This window comes from Trachypithecus francoisi, unplaced genomic scaffold (genome assembly GCF_009764315.1).
Source record: "Trachypithecus francoisi isolate TF-2019V2 unplaced genomic scaffold, Tfra_2.0 Lachesis_group7, whole genome shotgun sequence".
In the NCBI taxonomy this organism is placed as follows: Eukaryota; Metazoa; Chordata; class Mammalia; order Primates; family Cercopithecidae; genus Trachypithecus; species Trachypithecus francoisi.
In genome coordinates this window covers 95,853,090-95,874,917 of record NW_022681472.1, presented here as the reverse complement: position 1 = coordinate 95,874,917, position 21,828 = coordinate 95,853,090, and the positions used below count along the sequence as shown (strand labels likewise).

Below are 21,828 nucleotides of genomic sequence, written 5' to 3'. Positions count from 1 at the left end.
GAGTTGGATATTTGGTAGACATTTTCTCAAAAGAGAAAGAAGTGAGGCTGTGACATTGAGGAAAACAACTATTTGTTACCAGTGATAAAATTTTTGTTTTCAAGCAAAAATTAGAGTTTTGACAAACTTACACCGTGATCTTGACAGCTTTCTAAATTCTTAGACTGTTATAGTAAGCTCAGGATGATATTAACATGTGTTATTTTAAAAATATATGTTGTTTACTGAAATGTGTTAACATTGGGAGGATCTGTGCAGCTCAGTAAATCAGTATCTTTCAGATGACCTACACAGGAGGTTAAAAATCACACGAGTAGAAGTTCCATTGAAACTACAAGAAAAAGTAATAGATTTTTTTCCCTTTTTTCCCCCCCTTAATTCTGTGGATTTTAATGTAACAGATGATACCATTGTAAATTCCACATTGCAACTCACCTTTAAGAAGCTACCACTTGCATTTTGGTGTCGAATCAAAAAACAATACCACAATTGTGCTCAAAATCTACTGAAATAATACTCCCCTTTCCAATTGTACAGCTGTATGAGTTTACTTTTTTTTCCCCTCATGTATTGCAACAAAAGAGAACATCATAAGACTGCAGAAACATATGAGAACCTGCTGCCTTCTGTTAAGCCTAACATTAAAGCGAATTTACATAAATGTAGATGTACATGTGTTCTTCTCAGTTTGGTTTGTTTGGTTTTGAAAACGTGGTTTTTTTAGTATGTGATGAGCTTATTCTTAAATGAATTAATAAATACTTTTTAGTATCTGTTTTAATTTCTAACAGTATGAGTGTTGGTAGTTATATTCCAAATAAACAAAAACTCTTTAAAAGAGTCCTCAGTAATTTTTGAGACTGTACAGGGGTCCTGAAAATGATGAAATGTTTGAGAATAACTGCCTCAGAACATTGTTCTCAACCCTAATCAAACCCAGTACAGCATTTATATAAAAAATGATTTTATAATGTCCCATTTACTAATCCTGAAATAAAATACATAGGTAATAGAATGACTTACCAATTTCAGAATATCAGTGGAAGAATACTAGTGTTTGGAGACCCAACTGTACAGGAGAAATAAAAGGAAAGTCATTTTTTATAACGTTATGCATGCATGTATAAAGCACTCAGGTCTAATGACATTGGGAGACATGGTGGCATAGCCAGATCCTTACACCTGTTTGTGGACTCACCATGAATACAGCAGTGACAGAGCAGACCCCCACAGCTATAACTGATAGAAATTTCATTAGTCTTGGTGATGTCATTTTCTAGAATGGTAAGAAAATCTTGGTAAATTTTAAATGAAACATAATAAAATTGCCCATCAGTATACACGGTAGTTGCTGTTCTGGAAAGTTCAGTTCCTCATAAACTATACAGAAGATCTATACAAATTATACAAAATATATAAAGCAGAATTCATTCTGTGTTCAAGCAACAGGGATTTTATTGTTGCTGTTGTTTTACTTACATAAAGTTGAGAGAAACAGCAGAAAGTCCTGCAGGGACCAGGCATGGTGGCTCACACCTGTAACCCCAGCACTTTGGGCAGCCAAGATGAGCTGATCACTTGAGGCCAGTAGTTTGAGACCAGCCTGGGCAACATGGCGAATCGCCGTCTCTGCTAAAAATACAAAAATTATCCAGGCGTGGTGGTGTGCACATGTAATCCCAGCTATTCAGGAGGCTGAGGCACGAGAATTGCTTAAACTCAGGAGGCAAAAGTTGCAGCGAGCCGAGATCACACCACTGCACTGTGTAGCCTGGGTGACAGAACGATACTCCATCTCGAAAAATAAAAATACAAAAATTAGCTGGGTGTGATTGTGCATGCCTGTAATCCCAGCTACTTGGGAATCTGAGGCATAAGAATCACTGAAACTCGGGAGGCAGAGGTTGCAGTGAGCCGAGAACATGCCACTGCTCTCCACCCTAGGCAACAGAGCATGACGGTCTCAAAACAGAAAAAGAAGTCCTGCAGGATATGAAACAAATCCTGTTGTTCAGGCCTGTCCCTTCACTGCCAGAAATCCCACCTGCTGACCTCTACCTTAATGCCAATTGTGTGATCATGGAAAGCACCCTCGCTAATAACAGTTCTCCCTTGATATCTGCAAGGGATGGAGATTAAAATCCACAGATGCATAAATTCCTTATATAAGATAGCACAGTATTGCATATAACCTCCATACCTCTTCCAGTATACTTATTTTTGTTGTTGTTGTTGTTGGCTTGTTCTGTTTTTTGAGACAGAGTCTCACTCTCCATGCTGGAGTGCCATGGTGCGATCTCAGCTCACTGCAACCTCTGCCTCCTGGGTTCAAGCTATTCTCACGCCTCAGCCTCCCAAGTAGCTGGGATTACAGGCGTGCGCCACAACGCCTAGCTAATGTTTTTGTATTTTTAGGAAAGACAGGGTTTCACCATGTTGACCAGGCTGGTCTCAAATTCCTGACCTCAGGAATCGGCCCACCACGGGAGCTGGTTATTGTACTCCTTTTGTCATTGACAGCAGGGAGGCATAGAGAGCTGAAGCACCCTACTGTGAACACTGACAGCCTGGCTCAAAGCCTGCCCTCTTGACCACCATGCTAACCTCCAATTTGTAGAGAACAGAAGTAGAGCTGTTTTACCAGTACAGTTGTGCTCTCCATGGCTGTTGGTTAGCAACATTTGATTTTGTGGTGTCCTTTGTGCAAATATTTTGTCTATCATAAAACATATTTTCAACTTTTTACCTTTTATTTTTATTTTGAAATGGAACCTTGTGTTATCATTTGCTACCCAGTTAAGTCTTTGCATCACTGTGAGATAGTTTACATTGGTTTTGCCATTGTCTGATCTGTTTATTTTGTATGTTCCTTTTTATTTGGTGAGTCAGAAGTACGCTTATCATAGAATAGCATCATGGCACAGCAGATTTTGGAGTCACGCAGTTCTACCGTTACCACCTATATGCCCTATTTAGATTGCCCAATTTATCTGAGACTCTGTAAAATAGGGGTTATAGTATTGCTTCATAGCAATGTCGTGATCAAGATTATCAACTTGTATGTAAAGTAGGTAGTTCAGTACACACAGAATACACAGTAAATTGCAACTTTTTTTTTTTTTTTTTGCCTGAATTTATCAAGAGTGCATCACTGTGCAGCTGTCAGCTCTGTTTATTATTCCAGTCCCCGACTCTGCCTCATTCCATTCTTGGACTCCAAGAGCATTTGATTCAGGAAACCCTTTCCCCTGCAACCATTATTAATGCTTGTATATTAACACATATCTTTAAAACTCTTTTTTTTTTTTTTTGGACCTCTTTTAATTCAACACAACCATGTCATAGAACACCCTTTGGAAATTGCCACCCTAGCACACAGAGTAGAGAAAAGCCTAGAATGCTCTCTTTATACCCTTTTCCTGTTTGGGGTGTCTTTGGGGGAATTCATGTTGTTATTTAGTTAAGTTTAGAGTAGACTATTTGGAACACTGTTTGAAACATGACAGGGCTAAGCAAAAAGGAAGGATTTTTCGCCCTCAGGAATTTAGCAGCTCGTAATAGCAGGGGTAGAGCAAGTGCAAAGTACCTGCAACCCAGGGTAGGGTTTGAAAAAGGCCTCCTTAGGAGAGCAGAGGACATACGTTTATGTTAGGCTGGCAAAATCAGGAGCCGTTCTGTGAAAAAAGTAACATCTAAAAGAGTGAAAGGATCAGAAGTATTCTACAGATGGAGGGAGCAGACATTCCAGGCAGAGGGGACATTATAAGCAAAACTGAGGGGGAAGTGAGACTGATTTTAGAAACCACAACATACTCTGGACCTAACTAGAGCAAAGCACGTGTTCACCCAGCACTGTGGGAGAGAGAGAGACAGGCACTAAGGAGTTTTCTTTCCTAAGCTTGGTGGGACTTCAATCCATTTCATTTTATTCTGGACTTAATTTGGCTAGACAGTAATGGGTTTCCACCTTGTTAAATCCTCCAAGTTTTAAGACTTTATTGACTTCTTTGAGACTTCTATTTCAGACTAAATTGTTCTTTCACTATGAACTTTGAATTCGTTTATCCCAGAAACAAAGTGAGAATTTAAGACCTGGAAGTGACTTTAGAGATCCTCTAGCTCACCCCCATCTTATAGATGAGGATCTAGAAGCCAGTCAGTTTCATCATTTGACCATAGTAACACAATCAGGAAGTAGGCAAACAATAGAACACAAGTGCCTTCTCTCCAGGTCCCAGACTGCTGGACAGAGAGCATTTGGTTCCCTCAGGCTCAGAATATTCAATATCCCGTTTTGTTATTAATGATACTTCAATAGCTTTATTAAGATACAATTTACAGGCCGGGCGCGGTGGCTCAAGCCTGTAATCCCAGCACTTTGGGAGGCCGAGGCGGGTGGATCACGAGGTCAGGAGATCGAGACCCTCCTGGCTAACACGGTGAAACCCCGTCTCTACTAAAAATACAAAAAACTAGCCGGGCGAGGTGGCGGGCGCCTGTAGTCCCAGCTACTCGGAGGCTGAGGCAGGAGAATGGCGGAGTTTGCAGTGAGCCGAGATCGAGCCACTGCACTCCAGCCTGGGCGACACAGCTAGACTCTGTCTCAAAAAAAAAAAATACAATTTACATACCATGCGGTTTATCCACTGAAAGTTTGCAGTTCAGCTGGGCACAGTGGCTCACTCCTGTAATCCCAGCACTTTGGGAAGCTGAGGCAAGCAGATCACTTAAGGCCAGGAGTTGAAGACCAGCCTGGCCAACATGGCAAAACCCTGTCTCTACTGTAAATACAAAAATTAGCCTGGTGAGGTGCTGCATGCCTGTAATCCCAGCTACTTGAGAGGCTGGGGCATGAGAATTGCTCAAACCCAGGAGGCAGTGGTTGCAGTGAACCGGGATTGTACACTGCACTCCAGTGTGTATGGCAGAGTGAGACTCTAAATAAATAAATTGTACAATTCAGTGTTTTTTAGTATATTCAGAGTTGTGCAACCATCACCACAACCAGTTTTAGGACTTCTGTTTTTAGTAGAGACGGGGTCTCACTGTGTTGCCCAGGCTGGTCTCAAACTCCTGGGCTCAAGTGGTCATCCCACCTCGGCCTCCCAAAGTGCTGGGATTTACAGGCGTGAGCCATAGCGCCCAGCCTAGAACATTTTTATGAAATGTTCTAAAATGAAATCCTGCACCCGAAATGAAATCCTGCGCCCATTAGCTGTCATCCCCCATTTCCTCCTCCTTCCGACCCCTGGCAATCACTTATGTACTTGCTGTCTATATTAATCTTTCCTAGTATAGATATTTCATTAAAGAAATCGTATGTTCTTTGTGACTGACTTTTTTCACTTAGAATGTTTCGAAAGTTCATCTAAGTTGTAGCATGTGTCAGTACTTTATTCCCTTTAATTACAAATAATATCTCTTTCATAGGTATGCAGCATTTTGTTTATCCATTTATATCAGTTGATGGACATGGACTGTTCCCCATTTTTAGCTATTGTGAATAGTACTGTTAAGAACATTCATGTACATGTTTGTGTTTACTTATTTGTTTTTTTCAAAGATACAGTCTTGCTATGTTGCCCAGACTGGCCTCTTAATTCCTCAGCTCAAGCAACCCTCCCACTTCAGCCTTCTGAGTAGCTGATGCGCATGTTTTTGTGCAGATATATACTTTCATTTCTCTGTTACGTATACTTGAAAGTAGAATTGCTGGATCATATGCTAGTTCTCTATTTAGTTTTTCAGGAATAGCCATACTGTCTTCCATAGTGACTACATCATTTTACATTCCCATCAGACTGGCCTGATTGGTTTTCAGCTCCTGGCCTCAAACAATCTGCCCACCTTGGCCTCCCAAAGTGCTAGGATTACAGGCATAAGCTACCGTGCCCTGCCCAAGATTTAAGTTTTCTTCTAAGAATCTTAGAGTTTTTAACTTTTACATTTAGACATGTAATCCATTTCGAGTTAATTTTTGTGTGTGTTTCGGGAGAAAGAGGTCAAACTTCAGTTTTTCACGGGTAGCTGTCCAGTTGCCACAGGATCATTTGTTGAAAAGACTGTTCTTTCCGCATTGCAATGTCTTAGCATCTTTTTATCATTCTTCTTAACTAAGCTCTATTAGGAAAATGTCTTTGTCTATTCATAAAGTACAGGTTTATCAAAATCCAAAGGTTCATTCATATGATGCTCTGTTGATTTTACAGCCCAGCAGACCGGGTTATCCTAGTCCGAGGTCCAGCGAAGGATTTTATCCCAGCCCACAGCACATGGTACAAACCAATCATTACCAGGTATGCCAGTCATTACAGGTATAAACTGTGTTACTTGATTATTTAGCACTTTTGGGATAGAAAGGTACATTGTGCATATTTTTATTTGTGTACTTATGAGTATGATTTGGCCGATAGACAGCTGGGAAAGTGGTTACCCTAATCATTGAGTGATGTCTCGAGACCCCACACAGAAGGCGTTTGCTTTTTCACTCCATCTTCAAGTGGACAGGGACAGGGCCTGCTACCATTCTTAGGCACGTTTTCATCCACTTGCTATGGTAAAGGGCAAGGTGAAGCCAGTGGGCACACACTCTGCAGAGGGAGTACTGAACTGGACAGTTTTTATAGAAGGCAAGAATAAAATTCAAAATTAACAGAACCCAGATGGAATACCATATGGACAAGTGTGAAAAGTGTTAGATTTATAGACAGATACCCTGTACAAATTAGAAAAAATTATCCTTGAATGAAAAGGGCCTGAAACAAAGTAAACAATTCATTTGTTTCGAGAAAAAGTTATTAACTTTTACTGAAGTATACCTTACAATGCACAGGTCTTTGTTCCGACAGATGCATACCCCAGTGCATCCCATCCTCACTTCAGAATATAGAGTGTGTCTGTGACCCCGACAGTTCCTTTGTGCCCCTTCCCATCAGACACTTCCTGCCCCAAGAGCAACCACTCTTCTCACTTCTAGTATCAGAGATTTCTGCCTGTTCTAGAATTTTATATAAATAGATCATATAGAGTGTGCTTTTTAGGGCTTATCTTTTTTTAACTCATTGTAGTGTCTGTAGACGTCAGAGTCCTATTGAGGGTGTCAGTACTTAACCTTTCCTACCTCCTTCACAGAGTTGTTGAAAGCATGGTTTAAATTAAGGCCTCTTGGGTCAAAATGGGCAAAAAATCTTAACTATTGGTACTTAACTGTCATTAATAAGGGAGAATGTAAGCACTTTCTTATTAGAAAAGACACGTCAGTGGTAGTTTAGAACAGCAAATTTCAGCCTCTTTAGCCTCCAGATTCTAATGTATTAATTCTGGAACCCAAGAATAGCTTATCATTAGCAAGTAACCTCAGTGCGTTCCAAGGCAGATGACTCAGTCAGACCTATGTTTTGGGAGACACTGTTCTGAGATGGCTGCTTGCCTGGCAGAACAGGAGTGAATGAATCATTTGAGTTTTCTCAGGCACTTGTCTGTTCGTTCAGCAGGGTTGCACTGAATGTTCATCTACTCTGCCTGGCACTATTCTAGGCACTGGGAATATGAAGACAAATAAAGTACTCTTTTTTCTCATGGAAGGAGCTCACAGGGCCCTTTGTCAGTTTAGATTACTACCAGTTCCATAAGTGAAGAAGCCAAAACCCTGACCCAGCACAAGGGTCAGAGCAACGGGAAGTATGCAGGTGGCCTAAAGAAAGAAACCCCACCTCTATAATTGCTGAGAGACCCTGAGTTCTGGCAAACAAGCAGATGGGCCCCAGAGTCTGTTCCTGGCTGGTATGGAAAGTGAACTGGCCCTGAGTGGGAATTGAATACGAGCATTGTTTTGAGAAAACATGACAGCACCTGCTTAATGAGACAAGCTGTTAGCAGAGAGACAGTTCTCTTTGTGTCCCAGCAGGCCTGGTCTGTGGCACTGTCAAGATTTGAAACTCTCATATGTGTTTGTTAGTGGCTGTCTGTCACCAGTGCAGTGGAAGCCCTTGAGAGTGAGGACTTGTCTCTATTTTAAGGGCTTAGAACAGCGTGTAAAAGTGAGTAAATAGAGAATTAAGTGAAACATTGATTTTTTTCATTGAACTAATGTGTGATTAACCTTTCCCAAGCCTAAATTTTCCTCTCTTGTAAATGAGACCAACTATGAGACATTTCCTGAAGTTACTTCATTTTTAGCCTAAAGTGATCCTTCTACATGGTTACTATTATGTAGAAAACTGCCTTAGACCATTTTAAACCTCCTTGTGAAAATTCCTAAATGTTTTCTGGCAATAATATGTCCCTTTTAACCAAAAATCTTGATACAGCATTTTGTATTTAGTAGCAGTTTTTATTATTAAGATATTTTCATTCAAATAAACTGTGAGAACTAACTGTATGTCTTACTTGAAAATTCATTAATTTGATATTGTCCATATGGAGTTTTGGTATAAATTAATGCCTAGAGACTGAATAAATGCACAAAACCTTTGTTGAAGGATGTGTTGATATTTGGAAATACAATTTTGGCTGTGCTTTATCTCACTAAAAAATTAACTGACAACACCCACCATGCAACACTAGCCTAATGCGGTGTGGAAACCAATACTGATTCTGTTCTTTGTCTTTCTCTTGATTGAGAGAAGGAACCATATAAAGAAACCTGTCTTATTTTCCCTCTGCCTTGAAATTTTTCTCTATGTCCAACTGAATGTCTTCTCTCTGCCTTAGTCATCATTGTTAGAATTTAAAGGTATGACTTATCCTACCATCAGCTCCTAGGTCATTAGAGGATAAACAGTTGAGGAGTTTTGTGTGTGTGTTTTTTGTTGTTGTTATTCTTGTTGGGAGATAGTGGTTGGTTGGGCAGGAAAGGGGATTTCTAGAGCAGAGTATGGCATAGCCATTTTTGTGGCTTCCTGTTGCTTTTGCATCCAAGGATGGCCTGCCCTCATTATTTTAGTAAATGTGAAATTCCAAAGAAACAATTTCTTATTTTCTAGTATATACTTGCACTAGCTCTCTAATGCAGCCATAACAAATGTCCTTTCTTGAGACTTTGGCTGAGAGTTCATTTCCTTGCCTTATCAGCTTCTATAGGCCACCCACATGCCTTGGCTCATGGTCCCCTTACTCCATGTTCTGAAGCCAGAAGATTTTGGGTTTTTTTTTTTTTTTTTTTTGGTTTTTTTTGTTTGTTTGTTTGTTTCTTTGAGACAGTCTCTCGCTCTGTCACCCAGGCTGGAGTGCAGTGGCGCGATCTCGGCTCACTGCAAGCTCCTCCTCCTGGGTTCACGCCATTCTCCTGCCTCAGCCTCCCGATTAGCTGGGACTACAGGCACCTGCCACCACACCCGTCTAATTTTTTGTATTTTTTAGTAGAGATGGGGTTTCACCGTGTTAGCCGGGATGGTCTCATCTCCTGACCTTGTGATCCGCCCACCTCAGCCTCCCAAAGTGCTGGGATTACAGACTTGAGCCACTGTGCCCGGCCCAGAGCCAGCAGTATTAACTCTCTCTGACCCTTCTTCAGTGGTCCCATGTCCCTCCCTCCTCTTATACTTCCCTCTTGCACTTTTAAGGACCTTTGTAATTACATTGGACTCACTCAGATATCCTGGATACCCTCCCACCCCAAGGTCCTTGACTTACAACCACATCTGCAAAATCTCTTTCGCCATGTAAGGAAACATATTCACAGGTCCAAGGGATTAGAACATGGGTATCTTTGGGGCCATAATTATGCCTACCACAGTATTCTCTGTCATTTTAGTTTCCTTTGTGTATGAAGCAGAACTGTGCAGGTGTTATGGTTGAACATTACCTTGCCTCCTTACTCATTCACAGGTTTCTGGCTACCCTGGTTCACATGGAATCACAGCCATGGCTGGCAGCATCTATCCAGGTCAGACATCTCTTTTGGACCAAACAGATTCATGGAATCATAGACCTCAGGAGATAGCAATGTGGCAGCCCAATGTGGAGGTAAATCGGGTGTCTTGGGCTTCAGTTTGTTAACTTATAAAGGATGGCAAAGCTGGGCATAGTGGCTTACACCTGTAATCCCAGTACTTTTGGGAGGCTGAAGTAGGAGGATTGCTTGAGCCCAAGAGTTTGAAACCAGTCTGGGCAACATAATGAGACACTATCTCTACAAAAAATAGAAAATTAGTCACGTATGGTGGTATATGCCTGTAGTCCTAGCTACTCGGGATGCTGGGGTGAGAGGATCGTTTGAGCCTAGGAAGTTGAGACTGCAGTGAGCTGAGATCGTGCCACTGCACTCCAGCCTGGGCAACAGAATAAGAACCTGTCTAAAAAAAAAAAAAAAGTAGCAAAGCATGGCCTAAGGCACCTTTTATTTCTAAATCCTAAGATTTATTGATTTTAATGACTTTTTTTTTTTTTGAGACAGAGTCTCACTCTGTCTCCCAGGCTGGAATACAGTGCTACAATCTCGGCTAACTGCATCCTCTGCCTCCCAGGTTCAAACAATTCTGCCTCAGCCTCCCAAGCAGCTTGGATTACAAGCGCAAGCCACCATGCCCAGCTCATTTTTGTACTTTTTAGTAGAGGCAGAGTTTCACCATGTTGGCCAGGCTGGTCTTGAACCCCTGACTTCAAGTGATCCACCCGCCTCAGCCTCCCAAAGTGCTGGGATTGCAGGCTTGAGCCACCATGCCTGGCCATATTTTAATGACTTAATTCAAAGATCAGGATACTCCATCTACTCAAATGCTTTCTGGTTTCATGAACTTTTTTAACTAAAAGAACCCAGGGAGAAATACTAAAATCTTTAGTCCATTTATTTGAAAGGCAAAGCCCTCAGTGGAATATAATCAGCATATGCATGAGGCCAATGAAGAAACAGGAAGACAAAGCATTCAGTTCTTTGGACCATGTTAATTTTTACTAAATTTTCCTGGTAAAACCAAGAACTACTCTTACAGTTTAAAAATTTATTTGAGCTGGGTACAGTAACACACACCCATAGTTGCATCTACTCAAGAGGCTGAGGTGGTACGATAACTTGAGCCTAGGAGTTTAATGCCAGCCTGGGCAACATAGCAAGACCCCATCTCATTAAAAAGAAAAAAAATTACTTATTTGAATAAAAGAGCATCTATAGTTGTCTGCTACTTAATACTCTATAATATGTATCATATTTCAACCTTCTATTCTAGATTGTTTCTACTTTTTTACTATAAGTAACAATGCATTCTTTGCACATATCTTGTGTTATTTCTTTAAAATAGACCCCTACAAGTGAATCTGTGAGCTAAAGTGTTGTTTACTTGTTAAAGATACTTGATGCACATTAAATTGCACCCTCCAGAAAAGTTACTCCCACAAGCACAGTATGAGAGATCCTGTTTCTACCATACTTGTTGTTTTGCTTTTCTTGAAAGACACATAAAACAATGTAAGAACATAGGAATAGACTTAAGAGACTGGACATGCTGTTTTCAACCCTTCTTCCAGGACTCTACAGCATTGGACCTGCGAGGGATTGGGCAAGTGTTGCCAACCCACCTGATGGAAGAGCGGCTAATCCGACAACAACAGGAAATGGAAGAAGATCAGCGCTGGCTGGAAAAAGAGGAAAGATTTCTGGTAATTGTGTTTCTGAAAGGCTTCTTTGACTTTTTAAGCCATGTTAGAGTCTACTATATTGCAAATTATTGCAAAATGTTATCTTTCAAAGCAGGAGAGTTAGTTTTACAACTACTCCTTAAAACTTGCGATAGGCCGGGGCCGGGCGCGGTGGCTCAAGCCTGTAATCCCAGCACTTTGGGAGGCCGAGACGGGCGGATCACGAGGTCAGGAGATTGAGACCATCCTGGCTAACACGGTGAAACCCCGTCTCTACTAAAAAAATACAAAAAACTAGCCGGGCGAAGTGGCGGACGCCTATAGTCCCAGCTACTCAGGAGGCTGAGGCAGGAGAATGGCATAAACCCAGGAGGCGGAGCTTGTAGTAAACTGAGATCCAGCCACTGCACTCCAGCCTGGGCGACAGAGCAAGACTCCGTCTCAAAAAAAAAAAAAAAAAAAAAACTTACAATAGGCGGGGCATGGTGGCCTATTTGGGAGGCTGAGGCAAGCAGCTCACCTGAGGTCAGGAGCTCGAGACCAGCCTGGCGAAACCCAGTCTCTACTAAAAATACAAAAAGTAGCCAGACACATGCCTGTAATCCCAGCTACTTGGGAGGCTGAGGCAGAAGAATTGCTTGAACCAGTAGGCAGAGGTTTCAGTGAGCTGAGATCATGCCATTGTATTCCAGCCTGGGCGACAAGTGAAACTCCATTTCAAAAAAAACAAAAGAAAACTACTTGCAATAATATGGCTGGATGTGGTGGTTAATGTCTATAATCCCAGTGCTTTGGGAGGCCAAGGTAGGAGGATCACTTGAGCCCAGGAGTTCAAGACCAGCCTAGGCAACACAGCAAGACCCTGTCTCTACAAAAAATAAAAAAAAATTAGCCAGGCATTGTGGCTCACACCTGTAGTCCCAGACACTTGAGAGGCTAAGACTGAGTCCAGGAGTTCTAGATTACAGTAAGCTATGATTGTGGCACTGCCCTCTAACAGATCCAAAATCCTGTATCCAAAACCCGTAAGGGCCATGTGTGTTTCAGAATTCAGTATTTTTTAAATACTAAAAAGTTAGTGTAATATGCTGAACATTATACATTATTTAAGACTCTAATAACATGCCAGAGTTAAAACCACCAGTGTTTCTATAGCAAAATGCAAATAATTACATTAACAGTTAAATAAAGATTGTAAGATGCTTCATCTGTTCAGGTTTTACTACCATATTAGTTTGTTTCAAACATAGAAAAGCACACTTAACATTTTCAGAACTTTTTAGGTTTTAGAAATGAGGATAGAGGAATGTGCACTTGTCCTTTTATTATCTTCATTTTAACAGAACAGGAGATAGAGACCCAGAGAGACTCTGTGCCACAGAGCAAGACTGTCTCTTAAGGGAAAAGAAAAAAGAAAGAAAAAGCTTGTGATAATGGATTATTTGCTTTTATGATTATCTTTTAGGGATAAATTTCTCTAAAATTTTAGTAGTGTCATTTTGGGCTCAGAGATACGAGCATTTGTTTGGTTTTTCATTACCACATTGTTTACCCAGAAACAACTCCTGCTTCCATGTCAGCTTACATATAAACTATTGCATCTTGCTACTGCAGGCTGTGTAACAAGACAGCTAAGATTTGCCTTCCTGGCATTTATAACTGATGTGAACCTCCTCCCGGATGTGTCTGGACATATGCATGGGAAATGTCTTCCTTCAGGCAACCCTTGTTGAAAACCACTTCAGAAGTCCCTTGGGGACAGAGAGGAAGTGGTGGGACAGAGCAATCTCTGTATGTTACTTGACACAAAGGTCCTTTTAGACTCATGGTCCCTGCTGCCAAGCAATTCTGTGCCCTCAGCCTCAGAACTAAGGACTGTGAGAACCTATTCCCCACTCTCCTTGAACCCAGAATAGCTATTTCAGTCTTCCTGTAGTTGCCTCAATCATATTATGGCTGAAAGAAGCCAGGATTCATAATTTTGAGCCAGTAACTTTACCTGGTCTCTCATGCTTTGCATCATTAAACATTCACTGACAATAACTTTGTGTTAAATTTAACTAATTTAGAATTTTGAAAGCATGGGATAAAACTTTCCTTCTGAATTAAAGCAAATCTTGAGATTGTAAGGCAGATGGAAAAAAAAATTGTTATTTTTGGCCTGCCACGGTGGATCACACCTGTAATCCATCCCAGCACTTTGGGAGGCCAAGGTGGACAGATCACTTGAGGCCGGGAGTTCGAGATCAGCCTAGCCAACATGGTGAAACCCTGTCTCTACTGAAAAAAAAAAGAAAAAAGAAAAAAGGCAGGTGCAGTGACTCATGCCTGTAATCCCAGCACTTCAGGAGGCTGAGGCGGGCTGATTACTTGAGGTTAGAAGTTCGAGACCAGCCTGGCCAACATGGCAAAACCCCTTCTCTACTAAAAATACAAAAATTAGCCAGGTGTGATGATGCGTGCCTGTAATCCCAGCTACTCAGGAGGCTGAGGCAGAAGAATTGCTTGAACCTAGGAGGCAGAGGCTGCAGTGAGCCAAGATGGCACTCCAGCCTGAGTGACAGAGCAAAACTCAAAAAAACAAAAATTAGCCAGGCATGGTGGTACGCACCTGTAGTCCCAGCTATTCAGGAGGTTGAGGCATGAGAATTGCTTGAACCCAGGAAGTAGTGGTTGCAGTAAGCCGAGATTGTACCACTGCACTCCAGCCTGGGTGACAGAGTAAGACTCTGGAAAAAAAGAAAAAAAAATGTTATTATTTACTACCACTATTCTGAGTGAATTAATTTGGATATTATATCTATTCGAAGAACATATCTACTGTTCTCTAGCCCTACATTTCAAAACTATTTTTTGTCCAGATAGCCTCTTTTACCAGGCAGCATTGATTTATATTTTTAAAAGTAGATGTTATAAATTCTCCAAGCTAGAGTTCTTGTATTTCAGTCCCATATATGACTGCATTTGGACAAAGGGTTTGCTACCAAATGTTGTGAAATGCTACTGCTGTTCTATTGCTCTGACAAAGAAGAACATCAGGAAGAGCAGAAGAGGACCCTGTGTGTCACTAGGGGGATTGGGGGAGGCAGCAGAGTGTGGGTAGCATTTGAGTCTAGGCTTAAAGGAGAAATTGGAATTTTTAGGGCAGACAGGCTCGGGAAATACATTCCAGGAAGAGTGAAGAGTGTGGGTAATGACATGGGGTCAAAAGGCTATATTCCAGCCAGGCACAGTGAGTAATCTCAGCTGCTCGGCAGGTTGAGGCCGGGAGATCGCTTGAGTCTAGGAGTTTGAGACTAGCCTGGGCTTAGCAAGACCCTGTGGCAAAAAAAAAAAAAAAAAAAAAAAGGCCCTAAAGGGAGGAGGATCAAGTACCCAGAATTCCTACAGTATATTATATAAAATGTGTGATCTCCAACAAAAAATTACAAGACATACAAAGGAACAGAAATATATATGAATGATACACAAAAGAAAAAAAGACTGTTCTGGCTGAGCACAGTGACTCACTCCTGTAACCCCAGCACTTTGGGAGGCTGAGGCATGTGGATCATCTGAGGTCAGGAGTTCAAGACTGCCCTGGCCGACATGGTAAACCCCATCTGTACTAAAAATACAAAATTGGCATGCCTATAATCCCGGCTACTTGGGAGGCTGAGGCAGGAGAATCGTTTGAACCCGGGAGGCGGAGGTTGCAGTAAGCCAAGATCATGCCACTGCACTCTAGCCTGGGCAACAGAGCGAGACTCTGTTTTAAAAAAACAAAACAAAACGCACACACACAAACTGTATTCTAAGAACTTCCTGTATCTGGATGTGACCAAAGCAGATCATGTTTGTGGGGAAATGGAAAATATTTCTTACTATGTGTTTTGGGTTTTGTTTTTGTTTTTGTTTTGTTTTGTTTTTAACTTAATAACCATGTAATTGGAGCATCTTCATTTGGTCCTAAACCTGTCTGTTGGGTAACTTCTGAGATAGCTTGCCTGGTGCTAAACTTGGAGGCCATGATGGCATCGAGGCAATTTCCCACTCAAGTACCTTTCCTTTTTTTTTTTTTTCCCAAAGCAGAGTCTCACACTGTCACCCAGGGTAGAGTGCAGTGCAGTGGCACAATCACGGCTCATTCCAACCTTGACCTCCTGGGCTTGATCTGTCCTCCCACCTCATCATCCCAAGTAGCTGGGACTACAGTCACGCACCACCACGCCCAGCTAATTTTTGTTTTTGGTAGAGTTTTACCATGTTAGCCAGGCTGGAACAAGTATCTTTCTTAATGTTTATAAGATGGTATTGTATTTTTATCTTTGCTTGTTTTCCTTACTAGATTGAGCACCTCATGAGTGCAGAGACCATGGACCATGTCTTATTTTTGTGTCACCTCAAGGATGACACATTACATACACCAGGGTTTCTCAGCCTGGGCATTGTGGACATTTGGGACGGGGTAATTCTTTGTTGTAGGAGACTGTCCTATGAACAGTAGGAGTTCTTAGCAACATCCCTGGCCTCTACCCACAAGGTGCCAGAGAACCTTACTGAGTGCCAAGCATAAAGCTTGAATGAACTTATTGTATTATGATGTGCACTCCTACGTTCTCTCCCCCAACCCCCTATACTCTCACACATGCTCACTCTCACCCTCTTTCTCTAATAAAACGTAAGTTCCTTAATGGCAGCAACTGTGACTTAACTGTCTTCATCCTGCTTCATTTTTCTCCTAATGTTTCTCACTGTGTGACAATGTCTCACTTGTTTTCCTGTCTCCTCCACTAAAGTGTAAGCATCACAAAGATGAGAACTTTATTTATTCAGCACTCTCCCCCAGCTCCTATAGTACTGTTCGTTCAGCAGTAATAAGGCTCAAGCAGTATTTATTAAGCGAATGAATGTACCACCATACAGTGTTAAGCATCTAAATGTTAGAGGTCAAGAGGAAGGAAGAATCCGGGACACGAATCATAGCGTTCATGTCACTATTTTTCATCTAAAAACAAGTAATGCATGAGCCCTGGGGAATTAGATATAATTATTTTACAAATGAATAAATTAAAATGTAATAGACATAAAAGTCATGGGGGATCTTTTAAAGTTCAGTTCCCCGGGACTAGAGAACTGCAGTGGATCTGGAGAGGCCAAGGACCTAGAGTGATAACAAACACCCCAGTTGATTTTTGAGACGTGGTCCCAAGGTCACTCTCTGATCTTAGGCCTGGCAGTGTTTTTTAAGATTTGAAACAGATGTCATCTCAGAAAGATCACCTTAGGGTCGGGCACCGTGGCTCATGCCTGTAGTCCCAGCACTTTGGGAGGCCGAGGCGGGTGGATCATCTGAGGTCAGGAGTTCGAGACCAACATGACCAAACTCCATCTGTACTAAAAATACAAAAATTAGCCAGGTGTGGTGGCGCTCTCTTGTAATCCCAGCTACTCAAGAGGCTGCAGCAGGAGAATTGCTTGAACCCAAGAGGCAGAGGTTGCAGTGAGCTGAGATTGTTCCACTACACTCCAGCCTGGGTGACAGAGTGAGACTCTGTCTCAAAAAACAAAACAAAACAAAACACTTGAGCCTTGCCTTGTTGACTGATGGCTCAGAGGGCAAGATAGGAAATGCAGAGATCCATTAGGAAGTTGAGTGGTCATTCAAATAAATGACAGCAGGGTCTAAGCTGGAAGAGGCAAAGTGGGAAGGAGCAGAGAAGACAGACTTAAAAGGGACAAGATGTGGTGAATTGGTATAGGAGGTCAAGAGGAAGGAAGAATCCAGGACAGAAATCATAGCATTAGTGTCACCAAAAGTAACATTGTGCTACCAAATGAAATAAAATTCAGAATGAGGAGTCCATGTCAGGGAAACATGATGATGCCAGGTTTGGACATTTGGGATATGCAAATGGGAATATAGAGGAGGTGACAGGATATCGGGCATAGAGCCCCCAGGAGGTGGTCTGGGCTGGAGATTCAGATTTTTAGACAGCCACATGGAAAGCTTGGCAAACTGGGAGTAACGCCTGGTGCAGTTGTAGTGTGAGGACCACCCTGACCATCTATCAGTTGGAAGGTAGTGTGTGTCGGATGTAGAAGCGTTCGTGACACTGTCGAGTGGTGATGATGGCAGCTAGGTGTCTGGGTATGCACACACATGCTTTATGGTCCCTCATTTGGTGAAGGGACTCTTAACAATGATAATTATATCTCATTGTGGTCCTTTTTATGCTGTGTATGTGTAAAAATTACTATTGGTTTCCATGGTATCTGCTTTTTACAAGCTTGTTTCTGTGTCTTGGCCTTTGGCATGAGCTAGACCCAGAGCTATTGGTCTATGTCCTTGTAGCCACCAGGCCAGACCGCTGCACCTACTTTTAGGTTAATCAGGTCATTGTTGAAGCTGTGTGTCATAAGTCTTTCTGTCCTCTTAGGCCAAGGAAGCTTCCAGTACAGGGCTTCTCAAACTGCATAGAAGGGCCAGTTTGTGTCTTTCTAAACCGTTGCAGACCAATACTCTTGTAAAATAAAATTTCAAAATCATTGACTAGAAAGACATAAAAATATAAGCCAGATTTTTTTGACGGCCCAAAAATTACTGTTCCAAAAAATGTCTAAAGATGCTTACCGGGCCGGGCGCAGTGGCTCATGCCTGTAATCCTAGCACTTAGGGAGGCCGAGGCGGGCGGATCACGAGGTCAGGAGATCGAGACCATTCTGGCTAACATGGTGAAACCCCGTCTCTACTAAAAAATACAAAAAATTAGCCGGGCATGGTGGCAGGCGCCTGTAGTCCCAGCTACTCAGGAGGCTGAGGCAGGAGAATGGCATGAACCTAGGAGATGGAGCTTGCAGTGAGACGAGATCACGCCACTGCACTCCAGCCTGCGCTCTTTTTTTAAGAGCGAGACTCCGTCTTTAAAAAAAAAAAAAAAAAAAGGATGCTTACCTTCTGTTTTCATCTTCATAAACTGGTTCATTCCCAGACCCACCCAGACCTACTGCTCTGGTCCTGCCATTTACTTCAGTAAGGTCAGCTCTGCACCGTGTTAGATAAGTTCTGTTCTTATTTGAAAAATTAACTTGCTTTAGTATTACCCAAATTTTAGATCAAAACCGATGTCTTTTGAATCCCTTCTGTTTTCAGAGATCACATCATCACATCATTTTTTATGGTTGCTACTGCTAGTCACATCTCTTACTTTTTGAGTACTTCAGTGGGTCAGGAGTCCCTCCTCTGGATCTCTGCATTATCTCAACAACCCTGCACAAAATGTGTTTTATGGCAGCAGCCCAGATGCTCTTGCTCAAGGTCACGTGGCCCCACAGAAGATACTCTGTACTATACCTAGCTCTCCTTTTTTTTTTTTTTTTTTATTGAGACAAAGTCTCACTCTGTGGCCCTGACTGGAGCGCAATGGCACAATCCTAGTTCACTGCATCCCTAACCTCCTGGGCTCAAGTCATCCTCCTGCCTCAGCCTCCTTCCAGAGTAGCTGCGACTACAGGCATATGCCACCAAGCCTGGCTAATTTTGTTATTTTTTTAATAGAGATAGGGTCTTAATTTGTTGTCCGTGCTGGTCTCAAACTTCTGGGCTCAAGCGATTCTCCCACCATGGCTTCACAAAATGTTGGGATTACAGGCATGAGTCACCACGCCTGGTCCCACACTCCCTTCTCTTGTTCCCAGGTCAGATACTGTCCTTTCTGAAATAGTTCTGTGCCTGCAAATATACTCTGAAAGCTGTCTTACAAAGTGAGTGCCAGAGAGTGCTGGCAACCTTAGAACCTCAGTTGGTTGAAAGAGCTTTCTTTCCTATTGGGCATTGCTTAAAAATAGAGTAACTTTGCAACTTGCTTTTTATTACTGTGTGCACAATAATTTTCTAATGTGGTACTATGCTTAAAACAAGATTTTAATTTTAAATGAGAAAGCCCTGTCTATATAAAGCCTACTTTGTGTTTTGAGAAAGAAATATGTGAGCATTTTTCCCTCACATAGCAGATCCAGTCAGTCTCAATGAAAGATGAATGCCGAGACAGGGAACTAGAAAGCAGTGGCACAAGGCTGTCTGTCTGAGGCCAGGCTGCTGTCCCTGCGTGTGCTATGCAGCAGGGCCACAGCTCTCCTATTTTTGCCCTCATACCAGATTCCAGATTTGAAAGCAATACAGTATAGTGAAAAGAGAAAAGACTGAGCTATAAACCTTAAATTTGAAGTTTTCCAGAGCCATACCCACCCACATGAGAGTAGAGACTGTAGCTAAACTGAAGTGTTTTTTTGGTTTGTTTTTGTTTGTTTGTTTTGAGATGAAGTCTCGCTCTTGTCCCCCAGGCTGGAGTGTGATGGCGCGATCTTGGCGCACTGCAACCTCCGCCTCCCGGGTTCAAGCGATTCTCCTGCCTCAGCCACCCGAGTAGCTGGGACTACAGGTGTGCACCACTATGTCCAGCTAATTTTTGTATTTTGAGTAGAGATGGGGTTTCACCATGTTGGCCAGGCTGGTCTTGAGCTCCTGACCTCAGGTGATCTGCCCACCTCAGCCTCCCATAGTGCTGGGATTACAGGCATGAGGCACCGCACCTGGCTGAGAATCCATTCTTTCTGATGGACTATCTCTGGCTGTATCGCTGTCCAGTTCCCAGTGGGCCCTCATCTTTCATTCAGGAGGCCATGTGTGCTGTATGAAAAAAAAAGCTCAAGTATTTATTTCATTCACAGAACACAAGTAGATTTGATTTTATATGGATAAGCCTTTCTCATTTTAAAATTAAAATCCTGTCTTCAGGAAAATATCACATTAGGGAATTACACATTAAAGAAAGTCATTTCATGAAATTTATATAGAAATAAAAACAGATTAATTCGTGTAAACACATGAAACATAATAGCTTACTCTATAGGCAAAAATATAAATGAGTTGCATTTTTTGTTTAAGTAAAACAGTAAATATTTCCTGCCTATAGAAGGTACTTACATCTGTTGACTGAAGCCCACCTCCACTGTTGAAGAGCTGTGTTACCCCAAGCAACTAAATCTTTCTAAGTCAAGTTCCTCGTCTATAACATATCTCATGTGCCTTGGATATTAATTGAAGCATTCCTTCAGCAAATAGTTACTAGATGTGCACAATGCTGCCAGGCACTTCCTCAGTTCTGATAATGACTGATTGAGGTAGGTATTATTCTACCTGTTTTATAGGTGAGGAACTGGGCCTAGAGAGGTTATATGCCTTGTCCAAAGGGGCATGGACAATCAGTTCGCTAGAAAAATGCACAGAGCGTTCATTTCCTCCACCTGTTTGTCCGGTGTTCTACCAGGGAACAGAGATACAGCGGTGAAGCAGACAGCTTCATAGCCTCTGCCTTCATGGAACTTCGCGTCTGATGATAAGAAACAGAAATGTTCAACTATTTGAGGAAAGGGAGGAGGAGAGGAACAAGTCACAACAATACATTTGAGTATCTTCTTTATGAATTGGTGAGAGTTTTAAGATGACAGCACAGTGGTGCTAGGGCGCAGTGAGAGAAATGCCATCACACATTACTGACATAGATGAGAATCAGGACAGCCTTGAGCAATTTGGAAACTTATACCAAGATTTTTCTTTTTTTTTTTTTTTTTTTTTTTTTTTATGAGACGGAGCCTCGCTCTGCCGCCCAGGTTGGAGTGCAGTGGTGCGATCTCGGCTCACTGCAAGCTCCACCTCCCAGGTTCACACCATTCTCCAGGCTCAGCCTCCGAGTAGCTGGGACTACAGGCGCCCGCCACCTCGCCCGGCTAGTGTTTTTTGTATTTTTAGTAAAGACGGGGTTTCACCATGTTAGCCAGGATGGTCTTGATCTCCTGACCTCGTGATCCACCCGCCTCGGCCTCCCAAAGTGCTGGGATTACAGGCTTGAGCCACCACGCCCGGCCCAAGATTTTTCAAATGTTCCAACTCTTTGACTTAGGAATTCCTTTCTTAGAAATCTGCTCCAGAGCCAGGCACAGTGGCTGAGACAGGAAGATCACTTGAGCACAGGCGTTTAAGACCAGCCTGGATAACATAGTGAGACCCCCCCATCTCTAAAAGAAAAAGGAAAGAAATCTGTCCCAGGGAAACAATCAGGGACTTAATCAAAGATTTGTATACAAAGGTGTTCATCTACAACCTATTTATAAAGGGTTTTGAAAATGACCCTAATGTCCAACAATAAAAGAACTGTTTAACTCTTATGTGGCACCAACTTAGTACTTTGCAAATGTTAATTCATTTCATCCTCC

General features: G+C 42.1%; 1 protein-coding gene across 41 annotated transcripts in view; it reads left to right on the top strand.

Moving 5' to 3' along the window:
* PTK2 (protein tyrosine kinase 2) overlaps positions 1 to 21,828 on the top strand; it is a 366,245-nt gene that overhangs the window by 310,809 nt on the left and 33,608 nt on the right. For all 41 annotated transcript variants that reach the window (XM_033203331.1, XM_033203330.1, XM_033203297.1 and 38 more), the window contains 3 exons: positions 6,210 to 6,296; positions 9,829 to 9,966; positions 11,464 to 11,595. In XM_033203331.1, the coding sequence (XP_033059222.1) occupies positions 6,210 to 6,296; positions 9,829 to 9,966; positions 11,464 to 11,595 (357 nt within the window). The remainder of the gene's footprint in view (positions 1 to 6,209; positions 6,297 to 9,828; positions 9,967 to 11,463; positions 11,596 to 21,828) is intronic.